The sequence below is a fragment of the Psittacula echo genome (genome assembly GCF_963264785.1).
Source record: "Psittacula echo genome assembly, chromosome: 11".
Taxonomy (NCBI): domain Eukaryota; kingdom Metazoa; phylum Chordata; class Aves; order Psittaciformes; family Psittacidae; genus Psittacula; species Psittacula echo.
Window position 1 is genome coordinate 1,698,552 of NC_137746.1, and position 14,271 is coordinate 1,712,822.

The following is a 14,271-nucleotide window of genomic DNA, read 5'->3' on the forward strand; positions in this document are numbered from 1 at the left end:
GGAGGAAATGTCTCTCATTTTTGGTTCCAGAGTTTTCTCTGTTTTAACCAACTTCCCTTATTCTCAAAGGCAACATTCATGTTTGCAAAACACTCTGTGCATAACGCCCGGCAAATCCTGCTTTGCTCCTTTGTGAGCTCTCCTCCAGGACTTGTGAGCGGGACAAAATGCATCCTTTCTTAATGGAGAAAGACCTCGCTATTAATTAATTAGGCTCCATAAATGTTATAGGGAAATCACTAAATAATAGCTTCGGGGAAGGAAGCCTGTGGGAATTCTGCTTTCACTGTAGAAAGAGTGGAATTGAAGCCAGAAACAGTTTGCTTGCAGAACACTAAAACTGATGTTGCATTCACAGGTTGTGAATGTATCATCTTGGATGCATGTTGTATAGGAAGTGATGAGAGGCTTTACTCTCCCATCAGCCTCGGCTCGGAACATCACCAGAACCTCCTGTTTCAAGCCTGTGCCAGTCACTGGGTGCTGGAGACGTGTGTAGGATGCTGTTCCATGGGTTGTTGTTTTGGTTTTGAAGGAGGGAAGGCTGAAGTAAAGCTGAAGGCAGTCCCTGAGGTTCAGCCCTACACTCACAGAGGCTGCAGTGAGCAGGCTGGTGCAGAGGGGGAATACGTCCAGTGTGCACATCCCTGCTCCGGGGAGCATCCTACGTCCAGTGCATTGCTGGGCTATCAGTCCAGGGTGTGCTGCAGGAATCGAGCCCCACTTTGGCACCAGCAGATCCAGCTCAGGGAAGCAGTTAAGGAGTTTGCCCAAGGAGTTTCTCCCTTCAAAGGAGTTTCTCACGTGAATCCCTGAACACCTTCCTATGGGCAGGTGACTGCAGTGCGTGTTTAGGATGTTTGCAGGTCTGCCCCAAAGCAATTGCACTGGGCATGTGGGATGTTGGTTTGTTTTCCCAGGATGGTGAGCGTTGCTCTTCTCAGTGCCCTCGCTGCTCTTGGGCTTTATGAATTGCTCTTAAAGACGGGTCCAAAAGCCCTCAAGAAAAGCATCGCTTCAGGCAACATAACCTTTAGTTAGCCCCAAAGGGGAGAACCTCAGCTTTGAGTCCTCTCGCCTCTGCAGTGTAAAGAGGCTTTCATTTGTATTTGGTGTTGTCTTGCTGGTGACTCCATATCTGGTTTCTTCAGCGATGTTTCTGCCTGCCTGGAGTGCAGCTGGGAGCTGGAGGGATGTGAATAAAGGCTCGAGTGTCTGGGAAAATTCCTGGCATTCTTAGGAGAGCGGTTTAAAGGGGGGCTGGGAATTGTGTTGGTTCAGTGTGAGGTTTTTGTTGGGGGATGTCAGTGTGGGCTGGGAGCTTGTTGGGAGCATGCAGCAACTGGAGATGAGGGGGTGATGTGGAGGGATGCGCTCCGGTGGGCTGTGCTGGAGAAGGGAAGGAGGTGAATGAAGGCCACTGGGGCTCTGCTATGCTGTTGCGGGGGGGAAGAGCAGTGTTAGGCATCACGGTGTCACCATTTACAGTTCTTCAGGGCTGCCACAGCAGGGAAAACACCATTGCCCTCCCTGCATAGCAATAGCAGAGGGGCTCACACCATCTCAGATGTGTGGGACCGGCCGTGTACCACCACAGCAGGTTGCTGTTGTAGGACAAGTGGTAAATCAGCATAAACCCCACTGCTAAGATTTCCTCCATGGCCTTAGTTTCACTCCCTCTCTCCTTCCCCCAGCCTGTTATTAAATGCTCCACAATGGGGATGGGGAGTTTTAAGCACATGCTTAAGATTAGCTGAAACCTTTAGCTGAATATGTGCCTGCACTGGGGAATCTGCTTGAGATTGGGTGGCGTTTAGATGTGACAGCTTTGGCCTGAGAGGTGCTGAGATCTCCACTGGCCAGCCCCAGCTCAGTGTGCTTCCCTTCATCTCCAGTGCCAGAGGCACCCATGAGGACAGGCTTACTATGCCTAAGCAATCTGCTAAGACTTCTTATGCTCAGCATCCCCTGGCTGTTGTCAGACAACCTCAAATCTGGTCTCATTTCCTCTCTTGGGCCACCTCTTTCTGCTGTGTAGACTGCAAAGTGCAAGCTCAGCCACTGACGCTGTCATACATCTAATAACCCTCTTTGTGTGTGTACAAGAGAGCGTTTTGCTGTGTGCTAGTGGCTGCTTTGAACGTTGCCAGCACCACGAAGGTGCCTTTCAGGCTCCAGAGGAGGTGTTGCTGTTACAGTCCCTCAGCTGCAGAGCTTGACAAGAGGAAGGTTTCCTTCAAGGAAACTTGAGTCCGTTCTTGCTGCTGGTCCCTTGCAGATGTCAAGTGCCATTTGTTGAGCTGGTGTTCGGAGCTGGGGTGGGATCTGCTGGGAGAGGTGACTCGCCAGAGCATTCTGCATTGATCCAGAAACTGGGCCAAGCCCCAGGGAGTGCCGCCTTGGACAAAGAAGCTGGATTTGGCTTCCAACACTGTTTGCCCAAAGGTCTCTAGGCAAGTACTCAACTGCTCCATGACTCAGTTTACTTGTGAAATGACAGCGAAACCACCAGCGCCTCTGTAAGGAATCCTGCAGTGATGGGTGTTTGGGTGCCCTCAGCACCCACAGTTGTGTGGTTGGGGTTGGTACCCTGTGTGTGCTGTACCCCAAACAGCCCTCTCTGTCCATGGTCTGTGGGCAGTTTGTCTTGCCCTGTTGCCTGAACTGCCCGCTCTGAGGGGTCAGGCAATGCCTCACATACCAGCATGCGTGAGCCCTGACATGGGACCAGCTTGCTCCGCTTGGGTTTAACAGCCAGATCTCATTCAGTCCTTTCTCTGCTCAGTTACAAATGAAACTCCTTGCATCCAGACCGAACAATCCCCCGATTCCGTGTGTTTCCATTCGGGAGCCAAGGGAAGAGCATCCCACAAGCGCCGCTGGGACATGTGTTAATCTCTGCGTTGCTCGCACTGCTGTGACTGCGGACGGGCAGTCAAGAAGGTGAAGTCATTGTTTGTGAGCAGCAGCAGTCCCCAGCGGTGCCGGGTGCCGAGCTGGCCCCTGCAGAGCCCAGGCTGCTCCATCCCACCACGGGAGCGCGGCCAACGGCACGTGGGGCCCATGGGAGCCTTCCCTGCCCTTCCTCGTGCTGCTCCCTGAGTCACGCCGAGCGGGAGCTGCAGCCTGGCCGTGAGCACTGGCTTCTGTCTGTGTTTGGTTTGATTGTGAACTGGAGGGGAGGGGATCTCTGTGCTCTGCACTTCACAGGGAGCCTGGCACAGTGCGCCCTGACTCCCCGGCTGCCTGCGCCACTGCAGTGCAAAGTGGTGCGCCCGTGGTGTGTCCAGGCATTGGTGGGGAGGTAGCGGACTGTTCCCAGGTTGGAATGGGATTCACACTGCAAAGTCCTGGAGGATTTGGTATTCAAGGTCAAGATGTCATCTAGGATTGAGGAATTTATATACAGAAGTGTGCCTCAGTAGTGGGAATATGGGAGAGTGCTGTGCACAGGTTGTGTTGTTGCCTCTTGCTCTCTTGTAAGTGTGTGTGTAAAACATTATGGAAGAAGCTCAGGAAAGTGAAGCTGAGGTTGTCTGGAGCACAAGCACATGTCAGCAGGAGCATTTCTTGTGGAGCTCAGTTGGAAGATGGCACTTCCCAATGTCTTTATTTGAACAACTGATGTCACGGTCTGTTCATGCTGCTCCTGGTGCGAGAGGAGGGAGGACAACACGGGCAGCTTGTCTAAGAGCAGAGCGAGCTGCTTCGCTCTGCACCAGGAGCCCCAGGCAGGCCAGAGCTAGAGCTGGGTATGGCGCTGGTGTCCTCGCTGCCGCCATCCCCCATGGCTTGCACAAGTGACAGAGCCACTTCTGCAGGGAGAAGTTGCTGAAAATGTAATGACGCAAAGTGAAACCGATGCTAATTTAGAGGTGAGGCATGAAGAGAAGCTGTGATCAGACTGCTGGCTTTTAAAGGATCGTAGGCACAGTGCTCAATGCTGCAGCCTCACAGGGTTCTTTAATCCTTCTGTCTACTAGGAAGAGCCCAATGAATGTGTGAATACCGTGTTGCCTCTCTTATAGGGGTCTGGATTTGGTGTCTCTCTTTCTCTGATGCCTTTTCTCGTCCCGCTTGCAATAAGGGACCAAATAACACATAATCTTCTATGGATACGGTTTGTGGCCGGCTGCCTGCAGCGATGCTGCTTCTGCTTCCTCCCACCCCACGGTCCCACTGCACAGCGCGGTCTGTGGGACCCTGCTGTGGATGGGCTTAGGAAGCTGGTGTGAGCTTGAAGTGCTGGTTTTGGTTCCCTGAGTGTCTTCGTGCTGGTGTGGCCACAGGAATGGACCAGATGACGTTGTGCATCCCAAATGCATCCCAGCCTCGGGCGGAGCGTGTCCCGGAGCCGGGGTGGCTGCTGCCTCGAAGCAGGTTTGCAGCACTGTGTTTGGAGGTTTCTCCTTGGTTTCGTGGTGCTCAGCTGTGTGTGGCCATCTGTGCCTGCAAGGGCACGGCTGCGGCTCCGCTGCGTGCCAGGAGAAGGGTCCTGTGACGTGGCTGTCAAACAGAGCCAAAGATCGATTTCCCTCTGGGATGGCGGCTGTTCCCGTGGCCGTGCCATTTGTGTGCCTGTTGCCTTCACAGCCTCTGCTTCTCGACCCAGAGCATCAGTGCAATGGTTGAAGGGACTTTGCATTTGGAACTTAACAAATTCTGCTCTGGCCTTTGGAAGAATCTTCGGTTTCCCCATGAAATTCCAGGTTCAAAATACAAATTATCCCCTTCTCTCTCTGCCTCAAGCCCTGAAGGTCAGCTCAAGGCACTGAAGATCTTCAAAGAGCATGTACAAAGCCTCCCTGTGAAGTGATACCCTGCTAGCTGCCCATCATATGGTGATCGTTAGGGACCCAAGAAGTGATGTTCAGGGCTGCAGTGGCTGTTTATGGTGGGAGCTGGCACTCGGAGCCATCACAAGCTCCTAATTACCATGCTGGGAGATAATTGAATGGGCTTCGTGGAAGCTTGGCTGCCTCGTGGCTGTTTGCAGCCCCAGGATGGGGTCTTGCTGGGGGAGAAGCAGAAGATTCCCCTCTCCAGGCTGTGAGAGACCTGAATCTCATTGGGCATTGTGGGAGCGGGGCAGAGACCAGTGCAACTGGAAAGGGCAGGGCTGTGTTTGTGCTCTCGCCATGGCTGATGCCATCCAGCTCTGCCACGTACCTGCCTGTTCCTGTCCTGCAGGACACCAGACAGGGAAGAGTCCTGCTGAAATTCTTTGTCTAAACCATGCCCTACACGGCTGCATTATTGCTGCCCTCATGTGTTGCAGCATCTGTGTTCGGGCTTGATTGTTCATGCTGAGCGTTGCAGCCTGGCTGCTGCTGCAAGGAGTTCAGTTTTGAGTGTGACCTTGATGTCTTCAGTAGCACGTGAACCATGTCAAGCTGTCCTGGAGCTACTCTAAAGGGTTGGTCATTGGGGGTGAGACTCAGATTGGCTGCAGTTGGGTGCAGGGATAAGTGCCACCAGGATGGTGGGGAGGTTCCTCTCCAAGAAAGCACCAAAGAGCACAAGGGAGCAGAAGCATTGGTTGTATTCACAGGGCTGCCCAGTCTGTGAGCTCGATGGATTGGAGAGAATGAACAAACCAGCAAAACCTGGGTTTTAGGGCTTCTTTTGTTGGCTTTGCTCTTTCCCAGCAGTTGTTTGTCCTAACACAGCAACAATAGCAAAATCCTTTGGAGCTGAGTGGCAGCTGAAGGCACTGCAAGCACAGCAACTGCTTCTCTGCTTCGGTATCGGCAGCGTCTTGAACTTGAACCAGGTCATTATTGCTGCTCATAGAAATAAAAGGCAACTGCATTTCAAGGTCACTCTCAAAGCCTGTCCCTGGAGCTGCCTGGTTGCCTCGGCAGCTCTAAGAGCAGCGGAGCCGTTTGGAGTTCAGGGCATTCTTGTCCTGAGCGAACAGTGGCCAAACGCCAGAAGAGAGGAGAAAAGCGAGCCCTGTGTGAACACATTTGGGTTTCCTCCGGCCGAGGCATGACTGAGTTCTCAATGCAGCCCTGCCGAGCTGGAGCCTATTTTAAACTGCGGAGCAGTGGTGCTGCCTGTTGCCTGGAAACCTCCTCCCAGCCTCGGGCTCTCGCAGCCTAATCATAGCCACCGGCAGCCTTGATTTATTTCCCATCCAGAATGTCATCGCGGGCTCTCCGCTTGGGTTTTGTTTGCTTGGGTTTGTTTGTTATTTACAGTGAAAAGACACAAAAGTGTCACTGTCAAACTCGGTGGCTTTCTGTGCGAACAGCTTGGCTGTCCCTGTGCCACGATGCTGGGAACCGGTGCGCTGAGCTCCCCATGTGGTGGCTTGGAGAGGGGAGAGGAGGACAAGTGGGGGCTGAGGAAGCCCCCCCAGCCCTGCAGTGGCTCCTCCTAAAAGGCAAAGCAAACCTGAACAATGCTGAGCCCCCGTGAGTCCTAATTCCCCATCCCCGTGCGGCTGCACCGTCCTGTGCTGGATCCATGGTCCAGCATTGGGCTGCCTGGATCAGCACAGGCTCGTCCTGCCCTTGGGTTCCGTCCCTGCAGAGGCGTCAGTCTGAGCTGTAACATCTCCACGTGGTGACAGATGAATGGGAGAAAGCTTAACTTTGAGGTCTCCCTGTCCTCGGGGCCCCTTTTAATTCACCTCAACTCTTGGCCACCATAAAACCTTACTTGATGCCACCTCTCTCATAGGATAACTTTAAATGATTGTGATTTCCTCTTAGCGCGATCGATCCTGATGGGATGAAGCGGAATTGATTGTAGGAACCCAGCTGGGATTGGGTTGTGTTTGTGTCCAGGGAGCCCCTTGGGGGAGCACAGGGCTGGAATCAGCTGGAAGCTGGTAACAAATGCTAACCAGGGAGGTTTGTGCATGGGTCCTCGGAGCTGCCTCAGCTGCTCACGTGTTGTCCTTGTGATTTAAGTGGTTTATTTTACAGAGCTGACAATATTTGCTCTCCCAGTGGCAGAGCTAAGGCAGGCTTTGACTGCAGATGCAGATGAACAAAGGTTTGTGTTTTGTTGAGCTTCTTGCTGCAGGCATAGAGCGATGCACAAGGCTTATCATGGCCTGACTTTTATTTCCCTCTCAAATTGAAGTTTGGCAGCCAGCTTAGGCTCTTGTCTCGCAGTCTTTAAGTGCAAATTGTCAGGGACAAAGAGAAGAACCAAAGCCAGGCAAGGGGCAGACACTTTTCCCATCCCCATCTTCCGCTGTGTGCTGGGGATTAGGAAAAAAAAAGAGTCATTTACCAAGGAATCTGTGCAGGTGACTGAACTGTGCTCTGAAATCCCATATCTGTGCCTCACTGTGGAAGGATGGGAGTGCTTGAGAGGCTGCACCCCTGAGGTGTTGCTGTGCTTTGTAGAGAGGTGGCAATGTCTGTTGAAATCCAAACTCCCCTGTTCTTAACCAGTAGAAGCAGAAATTGCCCTTCTGTGAGCTCCTCTTTTCTGCACTTTGCAGCTGACCTGGTCTGCTTTTCTGTACAGCACAGGGCACAGACCTGTTATTGTCTCCTCAGATGTTTATTGTCTTGGTTTCCAAGCAAAGCTTCCTACAGGTGATCCGCTTCCTCTGCGGGAGGGAGGAGACAGAAGGAAGAATCAAGTGCATGGGGGGAGACAGGAAGAGGAACAGCAGAGGAAAGGTGGAAAGCTGCGGTCACAGATGGCAAAGCAAGAGGGTTCCTTGTCCTGCCTGTGCGAGCAGCACCCCTGAATGCCCGAGCGAACAGCCCCACACTGCTCATGGCAATAGCAAAGGGAAATGATCAAGCACTTAGGGGAATGCAGAGTCTGTGGAGCTGAGCTCAGTGCTGGGGGTTTAAGAAAACACAAGTCAAAAGGAGGGGAAGAAATGAGTGCTCAGACACAGGGTGGTGGGGTTTCCTTTGCTAATCTCTCCCAGCTGCACGCAGTTGGAGCTCATGCCCTTGTGTTTTCTTTCCTCTGTAGCCTGTTAGCTCAGCTCTCCCAGCTCCCTGCTAGGATCAGTATTTCCCCTCTCTCCTCTTTGTTGGTGGCTGTCGGGGTTTGTCCTGTGCCAAAACACAAGCCCTTGCAGGCAGCACCAGGGTTTGTGCACAGGAGGTGGGTGCTTCTTGGCCTTGGTGGTCCCTCTCTCCGGTCTGGTTTCCCATCCCGGTGCACTTCACTAACCCGGCTTCTTCTCCCTCCCAGAATGAAGAGAAGAGGAACCTTTCCCTGGGGGGCCATGTCGGCTTCGACAGTCTCCCGGATCAGCTGGTCAGCAAGTCCGTCACACAGGGCTTCAGCTTCAACATCCTCTGCGTGGGTGAGCGCTGGCCTCTGCGCACAGACACGGGCTGGGACCGGGGTTTGTTCCCTGTGCTGTGCCACAGCCTCGCCGCTGACTTCGAGCAAAGCCAAAATGCCCAAGTCTTTAAAAATGGGGTTTAATTGCAGTGGACTTGAGCTCTTTGGAGCTTGGTGCTTCTGAGCTGGGACTTTCACACGTGGCTGTTGGAGACCCATTGCCCAAAATCAGGGAGAATATGGGGAAAAGCTTAAACACATCAACTTTGTGCTTTGGTGAGGAAGTTGGGGGGGAAACGGCTGTGGGGCCATCCGGATCTGCATTGAGCTGAGCTGCTGGTGCAGAAGCTGCAGGGTGGCGAGGTCCAATGGCTGAGCCTTGAAACCAGAAGAGTCCCGTCATCAGCGGGGTGCTGCTCATCTCCTCTGCTGCAGCAGCTCTGCAATAGGAAGGATTAAGAGAAATAGCAAGTTAAGTGTTTGCACACTGGGGTGGCTGGCACGAGGCTTGTGCCTGGCTGATGCTTTCCCAGGTGAGTCAACGGCCTGGAAGCATGACCCCCCCCATGCTAGGAAAGGGAGAGGGAGTGTTCCTGCTTTTATTGATTGTAAAGTATTTGTCTGGATGCTTGAGAGCAGTTGTGAGAAGAAATAACCTCATTATGTGCTTGGTTTTTAACTCCAGTATTGACGTGAGCAGGCGATGCTGCTGGAGCGCTAGGAACCGATTCCTTCCAGAGATGAGATGAGCATTAGTTTTACTTTGGCTGGTTCTTGTGTATGAATCTGCAGTATTGTAACCTGCTGGAACAGCAGAAATGCATCCAGAGACAGCAGCTCCCTGCCTGGCCCGCAATCTGCCCAAAGAGAATATGGCTCTGGAGAATGTGGCTTATGTCAGTAGTGAGCTCTCCATGACTCCTTCCAGCTCTGTCTGGAGCACCAGGCTGCTTTATTGCCCTGCACTACTCTTGCCCACAGCGGGTAGGGCACAGCGCGTGCCTCTGCCCTGTTGTGAGCACCATGAGGTGTTTATTCTGCAGTGGAGAGCAGAATCTAGTGCTTGGAGAAGCAAAAAGCCCCAGCCCCTTGGCAGCAGGCACGGCACCTCCCTTGAGCAGATGCTTGCTCACCCTCCTGCTCTGCCACGTGCACCTTAGGGCTCCTCGCAGGTTCAGGGAGCAGTGGCTGTCTGTGCTGAAGGTGTAGCACAAGAGACTGCCTGGGAATGAGCAAGGAGGAGGTTATTGCCTTGGATTTTGTCTCTTTTCCCTCCCTTGGCCAATAGGGCTGTGTGTAGTGAATGAGGAGTTTAAATGTAGCCTCTTGTGGGCCAATCTGGAAGATATCAGTCTAGTTTAGTTACCAGGAGCAGCAGTTCAAAGCCTTTCTGCATCACAGATGACTTGGAGCCAAATATTCTGGGATAGAGCCCGGTTTGTGATGCATCCCAGGTGTCCTTCAGTGGCTGTTGGAACAGGGGGGCTGCGGATGGTAAACTTGTCCTGATCGTGCCCTCACTGGTTCTCCAAGGAGCATTTTCTCCAAAGGAAAACAGTGTTTTGCTGTGCTGTGTGATGCTCGCTGGGGAGATGAGGGCAGAGTGCTCTGTGTCACCTTGGCATTAAGCATGGGAGGCCTTCAAGGATGCAGTTACCGGTGTGAGAATTATATGTCCATGCACAGCAATTTGTAGTAACCTCTCAGTGTAATTAATGCTGCTCTGTAATTAACGTCCTTTGAAGTACCTGTGACAGGCTCATGCTGCAGTGAGCTGACGGTTTCTCCCTCCCAGGTGAGACCGGCATTGGGAAATCCACACTAATGAACACCCTCTTCAACACCACCTTCGAGACGGAGGAGGCCAGTCACTACGAGAGCACAGTCCGCCTGCGGCCACGCACCTATGACCTGCAGGAGAGCAACGTGCACCTGAAGCTGACGATCGTGGATGCCGTCGGCTTCGGGGACCAGATAAATAAGGATGAAAGGCAGGTCCCGCGCCATCTGCTTGGCTTCCCTGGGCTGGCCTCTGGTGCTTAGACACAAAGTGCCTGCAGCCCTGCGTGTCCATGTTTCTGTTAATGCAGTAGCTCCCTGCAGTGGCTCTGGTGCTGGGGACTGAGTGTAGAGTGAATTGGGTGACGAGCCAAAAAGAGAGGTCATAGGAGGTCTGTCCAGCAGAGAATGGTGTCCTCAGGAGCTGTCCTCAGTGCAGGCTTGGGGATGATCTGTTCTGACAGTGACCGGTGTCGCTGGATCTGTCCCATTTAATTACACAGACATCTTGTTCGAACCCGAGGTGAAGGCATTCTGGGACTCCAAGGTCTCTCCTTGGTCACGCTGCATGGCTGCAGCCGGGTGGCTCAGCCCTGAGACCTGGGCAGAGTTAGATCTGGGGAGGGAGTTGTCTTTCCGTGCTCCAGTGTCCTTATTTTCCAGTGCAGCCTCAGGAGGCTCCAGTAACCTTTGGATTACAAGGTCTGTGTGTAAATGCCACTCTCCTCCTGTTGTGAGGCTACAGCGTTTGAGTCTCCTGATTGCCTTTACAGTGGTAGGACCCCCGAAGCCTTCGCAGTGCCTGTGCCCCAGGCCTGGCTTGCTAATGGTCTGGTTTTAGTTACAGGCCGATAGTTGAGTACATTGATACGCAGTTTGAAAATTACTTACAAGAGGAGCTGAAGATCCGGCGCTCCCTCTTCAACTACCACGACACCAGGATCCACGTCTGCCTCTACTTCATCACCCCCACCGGACACTCCCTCAAGTCCCTGGACCTGGTCACGATGAAGAAGCTCGACAGCAAGGTGAGGGGTTGGACACCGAAGTCCATCTTCCTGGAAGCGTTCATTGCTTCCGTGTCAGTGCTGGACCCCTTCCTGCCTGCTAGCTGGGGCATTTATAGGACTCTGGTGGTTGCTGAGGTCTTGTGCTTGTGTTCTCACTGCCTTTCCTGAAGAATAGCAGGTGCAAAACCTGTTTCCAGCCATCTGGAGTTTCCCTTGCTATAAGAATCTTACCCAGGTTAGCTCATATTTACCAAAGCCATCAGCTGCAACTTCATTCCCTGCTCTTTACGCATGTGCAGGTAGCGATGTGTTCTGAGTGCCGGGTGCTCCTCACAGGAGATCACGGTATCTCCTGAAGATGTCAGCATGGTGAGAGATCCTCAAGGTCATAGAATCGGAAAAGTGGGTCATGAGAGGGTCTGCCCTGGGGCTGTTTCTCTGTGCACAGGCTGTTCTGCCTAAGGCTGCAGTGGGTTACTTAACTGGCTACCACTGATGCTGCTGCAGCTCGGAGGAGGTTTCTGACACACTTCTGGCTTCCAGGGAGCTGCAGGAGGCTTCAAAGGTCACAAGTGGCAGCAGCATCTCCTCTTTGCAAGCATTTCCTATCTTTCAGAGCAGTGTTTTAGCAGCAAGGGGGGCAGATGCTGAGGAGCCTGCAGAGGTGACAGGCAAGGACCCTGCAGTAAGAGGGGGGCCCTGGGTAGAGTCCCCCTTGCAGGGTCCCTGCTGTTTGCCCTTCCACCCAGGGCTGCTGGCCTGCTTTCCCTTGGCTCCACTGCAGAGCAGGCACTGCCCTCCATTGCAGTGGCTGTTGTAACCCTGGTAGCTGTTACACTGACTTCATCAGGCATCCAGAAACTTTCCCTCAATAAACTCTTGTCTCCTGGTGTGCTGCCAGCATTACACATCCCCAGAAATATGCTTGGAGGAAAGCTTTAGCACGATTCCCCTTGGTGCTGGTGGTCCCACAAAGCTCTTCCCTTCCCCTCCTTCTGCATTCCCTGCTTTTCACATCTCCCTGTGGCTGCCTTTCATGTGGTCCTTGGGTAGTACCAAAATAAATCCTTTGTACTTGTGCAGAGATGAGGACTTTGTGTGCACGCAGGCTTTTGATATTTCTAAACTTCCACTTAAATTGTCCTCTCTGGAGTCCTTTTATCCCTTTGCTCTCATTTCCCTTCTTACCACAGTGTGAGAACATCTTGGGTTTGGTGGTGTGGTGGCTTTGCACAAGGAGGCACATGGACATGAACAAGCAACCCGAAACCATGGATGTTTCCTGGGTGTCAGGGATTTATGTTGCGTTTCTGCATCAGTGTCATCCCAGGCCATCAAGGTGCTTTCCAGGCACTCCAGGATTTGTGCATGGCCGTGCTGAGCCCGCTTCCCAGTGCACCTGAATGGTTGTGCATGGGGCAGAGTGCAGTGCTCTGCCCCGTGTCTGCAGCCCTGGCAGCACACCTGAACCTGGCTTTCCCCTTGGGAAGCTGTGGGTGGCTGGTGGAGAATGGAGCCCATGGGGACAAAAGGTGCATCAGAGGCAGGGCTTTGTGGTGTGCTCTGCTGACTCAGCTTCTGGGACTAGTTTAACAAGGGCTTTGAGGCTTGGTTCCACCTTTGCTCCAGCACACCGTGGCACGGCACCAGGTGCTGGGCAGGCCTCTGAATCTGGGTGATGATTTCAATAACAAATCTTGCCTTTAGTGTAAAGTTTACAAAGTCCCTTCTGAGTAAAGCTGGTTTGTAAACAGAACCTTCCATTGTGCTGTGATACATCATCTGTTTGGCTGAGCTCATGGCCAGCTGCTCTTAGGGTATTCAGTTACAGCCAGAGAGCTAGAAGCATCTTCAGAAGCGGTTCTGGGTAGATGGAATGGCTGCTGGGTGGGAAGCACGTAGGACCTGGCAGGGGTTGGCTTTCCATTGGGTTTAACCTGGGCAAAGGAGATAGGTGAAGCTGCCCCTGTATCAGATGAGGAGGTGATGTATTGATGTGAGACAGCCCTGCTCTGGGAAGTGGTGCCCAGCCGCGTACTGCTGTGGGCATCCCGGGGCTCCCTGTTGCTGTCCTGGATGGTTTCCAGTGCTGTTTATGAGCCGTAGATAATTGCCTGCCCTTCGTGCCTCGAGAAAGGGGTGGGTTTTATGGGTGTGCATTTGAGTTCTCTGGCTTGTCTGAAGCACAGATTTCCTCGGGTCATAATTCCAGGCCAAGGGCAATGGCTTTAACCTGCCAGAGGGGAGACTGAGATGAGCTCTTAGGCAGAAGCTCTTCCCTGTGAGGGTGCTGAGGCGCTGGCACAGGGTGCCCAGAGAAGCTGTGCTCTTAGCAGGTCGGTGAGGCACCCAGCTGTGGTCATGGCCCTTTTTGCGTTGGTAATGAGGACACTGACCTGCTGAGGAGCAAGAGACCTCGCTCTGTGTGGGTTTGTGGCCCTTGGTAAAGAGGCCAGGTCAGTGGCTGAGAAGAAGAAGGAATTTCTCCCCTCGGATGTATCTGCAATGAGCAAATTAAGATGATTTTCTTTTGGAGCAAGTAAATGCTCTTGTTTTTAGTGGGTGCTAAACCAGAGGGAGGAGAGAGGAACATGAAATATGGAGAAAACACTGAGCCACAAAGAGAACTTGAGCTGGGAAAGCAAGGTTATTTATATGAATGGCACCCACTGGTGCCCAAATGGCTGCTCTGAATTTGTGCTCTGTAGGACAAAAAGCCTTGGCTGTTGGGAACTGTGAAATGGCAAAACAGACTTTCCCCTCGTTTGCCTCAGTTCTTGTGTGTCGCTGCTATGACTTTGGCTGCTGTTCAGACAGAGGAGTTGTGGTGGTGGTTGTTTAAGCGGTGGTTTGCAGTGTGGCACTTGGCTTCTCTGGGCATCACAACATAATCTAATAGAGGTTCCTGTGACAATCCTGCCCTGCTGCAGCTCCCTCAACCGTGAGGCCACACAGTGAACCACATCCATCCTGAAGCATGGGGGATGTGGCCCTTGTCTGCTCTTGACCTTGATGGGTACCAAGCACGGTGGGGACCGCCCCACGCTGCAGCTTGTGGGTGGCTTTGAACCCTGGGTTGATGAAGCTCTATGGGGTGTTGTGCTGGTCAGTGCTGCCAACCGTATCCTGGGCTGCATCAAGAGGAGCGTGACCAGCAGGGCGAAGGAGGTGATCCTGCCCCTCTGCTCTGCTCTCGTGAGACCTCACT

General features: G+C 52.9%; 1 protein-coding gene across 3 annotated transcripts in view; it reads left to right on the plus strand.

The window, feature by feature from the left end:
* SEPTIN8 (septin 8) overlaps positions 1-14,271 on the plus strand; it is a gene marked incomplete at both ends in the record, with an annotated part of 36,787 nt that overhangs the window by 7,312 nt on the left and 15,204 nt on the right. For 2 of the 3 annotated variants that reach the window (XM_080627264.1, XM_080627265.1), the window contains 3 exons: positions 8,179-8,293; positions 10,070-10,265; positions 10,895-11,081. In XM_080627264.1, coding sequence (XP_080483390.1) covers positions 8,179-8,293; positions 10,070-10,265; positions 10,895-11,081 — 498 coding nt within the window. The remainder of the gene's footprint in view (positions 1-8,178; positions 8,294-10,069; positions 10,266-10,894; positions 11,082-14,271) is intronic. The other variant, XM_080627266.1, reaches the window with a different exon arrangement.